Source organism: Salvelinus namaycush, unplaced genomic scaffold (genome assembly GCF_016432855.1).
Source record: "Salvelinus namaycush isolate Seneca unplaced genomic scaffold, SaNama_1.0 Scaffold353, whole genome shotgun sequence".
Classification (NCBI taxonomy): Eukaryota; Metazoa; Chordata; class Actinopteri; order Salmoniformes; family Salmonidae; genus Salvelinus; species Salvelinus namaycush.
Genome location: NW_024060486.1, coordinates 33,405 through 41,343, shown reverse-complemented (window position 1 = coordinate 41,343; position 7,939 = coordinate 33,405). Strand labels below are relative to the sequence as shown.

The window sequence follows — 7,939 nt, the reverse complement described above, 5'->3', positions numbered from 1 at the left end:
CCAGTTGAAGTTGGGCAGATGTATTTCACATACTGACTGCTTTTCGCATCTAGAAACACTATCCTCCTGCCTGTCCAGTCAGATAAACATACCAGGGAAATCATCATCGTTACAACTGGTCCAAACAGTTTGGGCAGGAGGCAGAATCACTTTGTAATGAACCTATAAAACAAAGTTCATAGGAGCAAACAGAATACTAGCTAGAAAGAAAAAGTTGCTAATTTGACAAGGATGCAAACATGAATATTGGTTAAAGCTTTAGGCCTTTATCCTGACTTAGAGGCCCAAAGCCCAAGCAAACCAAAAAACAGTCTCATCAATGGCAGATAAGTCAATAGACAGTTGGTAAAATAAAAACATTTAATTTATTAATGAATAATTATTATAAATCAAGTACAGATATGAACAATATTTCTACAGCTCTAATATCTCAAGAATGATTCTCAGGCATGGGTACATTTAAAAATATAATATATTACTCTAAGCAGCATAAAACTTTAACCATAAGAATATGTACATGTTTCCTTTTCTGTCTTCAAAAAAATGTAAAAAAAATACACATTTTCCTTGTCAGCACAAGGACAGGTTGGCTTCACTGCAAGGAACACACCTCAATGGTTTTCACATATAAACCACATCAACATAGATTACAGTTTAAAAGGCTAAACTTGAGATGACTAGGTAATGAAGCAGACACTGTATACTCTCTATACTGAATCACTGTGAAAGAGTCAGCTTCAGTACACTACACCTCAACGCTAATACAATAAGCCTTATGCCAACCAGTTCTTACAGTGCCCAATACTATTCTGTGATCAAAGATCCATAATTGGCATAATTCATATCTCGTACTACCGTGTTGTAATGTCATGTACTTCAAAAAACACATTTATAGATCAAAGGTCTAGTAACAATATGAAATGTACACACCACTGGTTTCCCTTCAAAACATGTAAGATGGTATCTTTTTCGGCTAGAGAGATACTAAGATTAATCTGAAAAACTAAAATGTAATACCTGGTCACTCTGACCGGTGCCAAAAAAGCTATTAGTGCAGGTCTGAGATTGGCAGGAGCCAGGGTAATCACACTGCAGTTTGGGTTGAGTGAGTGTGTGTGTTTGTTAAAAAGAGGCTTAACGTTTCTCTTCCCATCACGCAGGCTCCCGAGCCTCTGCCAGAGAGTGCTTGTTGATTTCAGCAACATGTCAGACTGGTTATAATAACTGAGCATGGGACAGAATGAAGAAGAATGAGCTTCGGTTTAGACTCTGAAACCTTTTGGCAACATTAAGGTGCTCGGTCAATTGATTGATTGTGGGCAAATCTGTGGATATGTTATGTGCATTTTATAAAGAGAAGAAAATGGCTTAAATTTAAAAAAAATGTTACTTTTCTTGTTGAAACAGTCAGGCATCTGTTGGAAGGCCTTGGAGTTGCTTGATTCCTACCTATTCTTCTTTCCATTTAATTTTCTGTCCACACCAACTTGTATTCATCATGTAGATGCAGGTCAATCCTTGTCATTGGCTGGGTTACCAGGATACCCGAGTACCTGGCTAATAAATACCATTTGGATACATTCATACATCTGTTTCAGCTAAGCTTGTCTCGCTAGTTACTTGTCTTGAAGATCACTTTGGCCAAGAGCACGGAATGTTCAACAATGAAGGACACAACAAAATTAAACAAAAGTTCAAAAATGTTGGGAAGGATGAGTCCCTGGCCTCAGTTTGATGCACATCCAGTCATTGCTTTTATTTGTCGATGAAGGCTTCTCAAGGGCTTTGTTCAGCCAAAGTCTATTCGTGGCCTGTACTCCAGGACCATGGGATATGTCTGAGGAGAGTGTAGAAAGACAGTGCTGTTTATTTTCATTTTCCTGGAAGTTTATACAAAGACAACTTGCAAAGTAAATAGCCTAGTAGATGCTGGCACGTTCTGACGAGTGTATTTAACTAATGAGCTTTGCAATTCCATCTCAAATGGCCCATATTTCACAGGAATGGATACATAGAGACAGAATTGCCCCTTTCAACTGACTTCAAGCCAAAGTTCTCATGTATGGTGTTTTAAGAAGAGAACACACTATCCTGTGAACCATCCCAGATCCCTATGGCTGACAGCTGAAAGAAGACAGGGGGCAGTATTGGACATTCAGATTAGAGCCCTGCACAGGCATGACATTTAAGCCCAACGACATGCCTGCAACATTCAGGCCCAACCCTAATTTAAGGCCCGGCCCGAACCTGAAATCGGAAATAACATTCTCTGTTAGCTGCTCATCTCTGTCTGTCCCTGCTCTGCATCTGCTCCATGTGCTCTCTGCGTGTGTGAGTATCCATAGAAACGGCTACGCTTGGATGTTCAGGAGAGGAGAGAGAGCTGTTAACTAGCTACTATTGAATCATTCTAAACTCTGACAAAACTCACTGATTATTATTATTTTCTGTGAAGTAATCTCTCCTGTCGACTCGGATAATGTTCTGGTCTAATATTTGACAATGTTCTGGTCTAATATTTGACAATGTTCTGGTCTAATATTTGACAATGTTCTGGTCTAATATTTAACGAGGTTGAACCACTTCTAACACCATGTTATGACAGTAAGTTATGACTGTAGAGATACTGAGCAGCAGAGCAGTAGGGAGCAAATGGCTCCGCTTCAAAATGTTAGTGATCAATTTAATCATTCTAAAATGATACCCAAGCCTGGCTCGTACCCTAGTTATTGGAAGAAAAAAAACAGGCCCTACCCAGCCCTAACCTGATGTATAATGTCAGGGCCAGGTAGCAGAGCTCCAAAACATTAAGATATGCTTTTAGGATGTCTCAATTAATTATCTGCAGTCAGTCCAAACCTTACTGCTACTGATGATTCCTAGGGGTTTGCTGGATATCCATCTATAAAACACTGTCTAGATTTATTTGTAACGCTACACACCTCTATTGTTGAATTCTACTAGGCTTAGTCTGGTGTGGCACGTGAGCACAACGTCAGGGCCTGAGTCTGGTATAATGGGTAAAAAGCCCCCCCCCTCCCTCTTTTTGGGGGGGAGACATGTAGTTTAAGGTAATCTTTATTATTCATAGGCTGATGAGCACAATATCATTCAACTTTCGGTGCTTCTTTCCATCCACGTGGCTCTCTGCTTAACATGAGCGAGTTGTTCAGGATGTGGCAACATGACAAGGCTTAATACTCAGCCCCTTTAATAGGTCTAATGCCTGACCATGGTACTAGTGACAGTTGGGCAAGAAGACGGAACAACTAAAGCTGAACTGCTAAAGTAAAGACAGCTGGTCGGAGGGCAGGGACAGGCAGGAAATGACATAGCGATAACACAATCCTATGTTGTAATGAGCTCTATCTATGGCAGGGGTGTCAAACGCACTTTTCCCAAGGGCCGCATTCGGTCTTCAACAAGGTCCAGGGCGCCGCACAGAAACTGTGGTATATTTCCTCACCATCAAAATGTGCCAGAAATAGTCCTATCCATCGTTTCTGGAATTTTCTATGCTCTCTGACTGTCTAGCTTTCATTTGGGTGATTATTAGCGAGCTGGACAGACAAGAAAGTGTATGAATGTAGGTCCATTTAAAAAAAAAAGTGTATTGAGTTTGTTCGTTCCCCCCAAAATAAAATAAAATTTACTCAAACCACCAACGGGCCGGATTGGAACCCCTCGTGGAATGTTTGACAAGCCGTGATCTACGGTGTATTGGCTATTAGGGCGGGTATGGAAGATTTCTGGGCATGCCAGAGAGAACATGATCAATAACAGGTTATCTAAGAACCGGATGAGACAGGGGAAGTGTGGAGGAAAGGACAGAAACAGGACATGATATAAGAGACTCACGTTGTCACCGTGCAGCCTCCAGCGGGTCATGTAGATGAACTCCAGAGTGTGGTCCTTACCCATAATCTCCCCGTTACACAGCACATCCAGCTAGCGAGAGAGGACAGACACACACCCACACAGAGAGAGACACAGAGGCACACGTGCTCGCTCGCCCGTAAACAAACACAAAGGCACGTTTATAGACATTATTCCCTTTTCTATACCCATCAGCAGTATAATATAAAGTCAAGTTATGTACATTGTAATCTTACCTCACAAGAGCTTGACAGCTTTAACTTTAGACTGAGAAACTTCTTGATGGTTCCCACCGTGACTCGACTAGAGCAGCGAATGAACTTCTTCATTAAACACTAGGGTAAACAACAGGAGTATGTTTACTGTACATTCATATAGCACACAGAGTACACGCAAAGAATACCTGAACTGGCCCTGAGCATGTTGAAAGAAACACTCACACAGAACACTCCCATCGGAAGAGGAAAAACATTCAAACACACACACACCCCAAAAATCTGAGCGGGCACAAAATGTGAGGAGAGGTTGTAGAATTTAGCATTTTTCAAACACCCAAAACAGCTTTTTCCTGCAATCTAGAGCCATAATCATTATGCTTAATTCTGTCAAAAATGTTTATTTTTCTGCATAGCTGTCTGTATTCTCCTGACTGGTGGTTCTTTTTTTAAAGAAACTAAATATGCTTCTCTGCATCTCTGATAAAAAAAAAGAAAAAAAGATTGAAATTAAATGTGAGTCATATTTAGTACATTTAGCAATTGCTTGCTTTTCTAAAGTCTACCAACCTTGCCAGCAGGCATGCCAACTAAGATAGACAGACAAGCTAGCTACTCTAACTTGATTGATATCCTGAAATGGCTTCTTGGTAGCTAGTTATGAGGTTGGGAGATTGGGAACCTATCTGGGCTAGCTAAAGACAACTTCATAAAATTGCTAGCTGGCTAGTACCATTACAGAGAAAACACACAAAAAAAACAAAAAAATATGTTTTTGTATTATTATTATTTTTAAACGGGACAAATCTGAGGGGGCACGTGCTCCCTATGGGCATGAAACTGCTACACACACACACACACACACACACACACCTTCACTGTGTCGTCTGCAGCATGTCCATTGTTGTGGAGACAGTCCAGGCAGATGGCTATCTGGGGGTCGCTCCTGTGATAATCCTGACCATCTTCATCACCATCCTCATCATCACTGAGCCCAAGCCTCTTAGACCCAAGGCCGTCTCCTGTGGGATAGCAGAGCACATGTGATTTTAGGAGATAATACTAGCAAGCCTAGCTGAAAGAGGTTGTCCAATATCAGTGCATTATTCATGTGTAATGACATACTTACATTTTACAGTAAAACACAGTACAATTTGTGATTGTGACTTCGTTACTGAGACTTATTCTGTACCTTGTCCATTTTCTTTGGATTTATTCTTCCTCCAGAAATCATTCTCCTGCTGTTCCTCTTCTGGTCAACACACACAGTCATAAAAAAAACAGAAGAAGTACAAGGTACTTTCATGAGTCTCATTACATCTAATGACAAGTCTCCTCTAAAGAGTGATTGAAAGTATTGACTTTGACTGAGAGATCATTTTGAAATATGTCCGTTTTTTCCTAGATGACAAGAACTCACTGTCTCGTAATCCAGGTACAAGCTTGAAAATGATTTCCTCAAGAGTATTGTCCAACCTGAGAAGAGAGAGGACCAGTGAAGATGAGGAAGTGACACGGGTAAAGAGAAAGAGGAGGCTGTGGTTTGTGCTGACAGTGCACTTGCAGTATTCAAAGCAAAGTGAAGGCCAAGTGTTTGTTGTTAGCTTCACTCAGAAAAAGAGTTTCAAAAGGGTTCTTCGGCTGTCCCCATAGGAGAACCCTTTTAGTTTCTATGTAGAAGCCTCTGCGGTAAGGGTTCTACATGGGACCCAAAAAGTTCTACCTGGAAACAAAAAGGGTTCTTCAAAGGGCTTTCCTATGGGGACAGCCGAAGAACCTTCTTTTGTTCTAGATAGCAGCTTTTTTTCTAAGAGTGTTGTTGTCTGTCAGAGATGGTCAAAGCTAGTGGAGGACTATGTTTGTATGTGTCATACCTTAGCATCTCTAGAGGGTTGGTTTCATGGACTTGAATGCCACATTTGGGACAGTCATTACTGTCTTCAAAGTGCTGGATGATACAGCTCTTACAAACTGGAAAACAAGAAAAATCACACTACTATTATATTGTGTAAGATGCTTCGAGTGTGTGTGGGAGAAGATGGGAGTGAGGGGACGTATAGAGAAGAATGCGTAATATCTTAATTTAACCAGTTTTTCACAGCAGTAAAATAATCCTGTAGCAACAGGACAATTATGTGGATTATAATTAATTAACATTTTTTGGGGGGTTGAAACTTTTTTCGTAAGGGAAGTGGAAATTAAAACTTTAGAAGCCATGTTAAAACTTGAATACACTACAATGTTGCATTACCTGGAGCACAGGAATTGTGTGCGCATGTGTGTGTTACTTACATGTGTGCAGGCACTCAGTGACCGTAGTGGGTTTGATCAGGTAACCTCTGCACAGGTAGCAGGTAATGAAGTAGTTAAAGTCTTTGACCAGGGGTGTCCTCTGAGTGGCCATGGTCAGCCAATACAGAGCTGGGGAGGTCAGAGATGAGGTGGGGTCAGCAATCACAGAGGTCCCTGCAGCCCCTGACACTGCTGCGGTGACCCCTGTATCTTCTTCGTCTTCATCATCCTCAGCCAGTACTCATCGGCTGGGAAAGCCATTCTTCTAAAGACCATCTCAGATTACTTGTCAGACAGAAGGTAAGGTAGAACAGATAGGAAAGTAGATGAGCGTGCTACACGCAGGTGAGGTAACAGGCTCATTCAACGTCATAGGATGCCATTTATTAAATCAAATGTGCAAAATCCAAAACAAAAATTACCACATTTCTGAATACACGACTTGCCTACATGCTTGTCAAAATCATACTTAAAAAATGACTCGTCACGCTGCCACTAGAGCCTGCACCTGCTTCATCTATCCCCATCATAAACCATGCATTGGCAACCAGATAGCACAGTTTAAACACGTCCTACTGACAAAACACATGTGTAAATTAGTCTAGGAAGACCGAGAAAGTCGGTACATGGAGGGGAACAAAGGTGTTAACGTCATACAAATGCCCTCGGTTTACTAGAACAATCCTTGACACGCAGTTAAGAAATACAAAAGGACCACACGCTTCATTGTGAAAATCCGTAAGCAACACACTAAGCTATCTCATCGTAGAGAACGTCACGGTTAGTGTCACATGTATCATAACAACATTGAAGCCCCACACATATGGCTGCTGTCTGTAGCCACTACGACATTCGCGACACACCACATACTTCAAATAAAGTTGCGACTCGCAAGGAGATAGCGGAATGAAGTAGTCGAGCTAAATAAACCTGTTCTATAAACGTTTAAAAAAAAGCACTAGCATTAGCAACCTACATACAGTTATGTCACACACGACAGACGAAACATAAGCCATCATCCCACCCCCAAAGTTTGACTGTAGGCTATAACGGGGATGATAAGCCGATTCCTTTTAGGCTATTTTCTGTCTGAAATGTTTGAACAACATAGGCTACATTTTTTTCTTACCTCGTAACATCTCTACCTTTTCCATGAGGATTTATTATAGCTGGTCGAATGAGAAGAATTGCCTGTCCGTGTCACTGCGTTCTCTAGGTGATATCAACTACGTAGGCTAGTATGAAACTAGTGGCAAGAATACGGAATTGATGGTGCGTTCATGACAACTGGGACCTCGGAAAAAACGAGCCCAGAATGGGAAAAAACGTGACGTCAGTGATTTTCAGGTCGGAAAAGTCGTACCACTAGGATGCCGCGTTCAAGACAACTGGGAACTCGAAAAAAAAAACGAGCTCCGATGGTCATCTAACTCAGGCATCTTTCTAGATTTCTGACTTTCCGACCTGAAAATCACTGACGTCAGGATTTGACCTTTTGTTCCCAGTTGTCTTGACAGCACCACGATGCCCGAGTTTCCGACTTGAAATTCCGAGTT

The 7,939-nt window shown here is 41.4% G+C and overlaps 1 protein-coding gene across 2 annotated transcripts; it reads right to left on the bottom strand.

Moving 5' to 3' along the window:
- Positions 1-337: 337 nt before the first annotated feature.
- On the bottom strand, positions 338-7,644 carry LOC120040451 (polycomb group RING finger protein 5-A-like). 2 transcript variants are annotated; one of them, XM_038985599.1, is made up of 9 exons: positions 7,513-7,644; positions 6,384-6,512; positions 5,966-6,062; positions 5,512-5,567; positions 5,284-5,343; positions 4,965-5,113; positions 4,113-4,211; positions 3,859-3,948; positions 338-1,837 (listed from the first exon to the last, which is right to left on the bottom strand). In XM_038985599.1, the coding sequence occupies exons 1-9, from the start codon at positions 7,535-7,537 to the stop codon at positions 1,790-1,792; spliced, it is 753 nt and encodes a 250-aa protein (XP_038841527.1). In that variant the 5' UTR covers positions 7,538-7,644; the 3' UTR covers positions 338-1,789. The 2 variants fall into 2 exon arrangements, with proteins under 2 accessions (XP_038841527.1, XP_038841528.1); XM_038985600.1 differs by having other exon boundaries at positions 6,384-6,668; positions 7,513-7,634.
- Between the last annotated feature and the right edge of the window lie 295 nt (positions 7,645-7,939).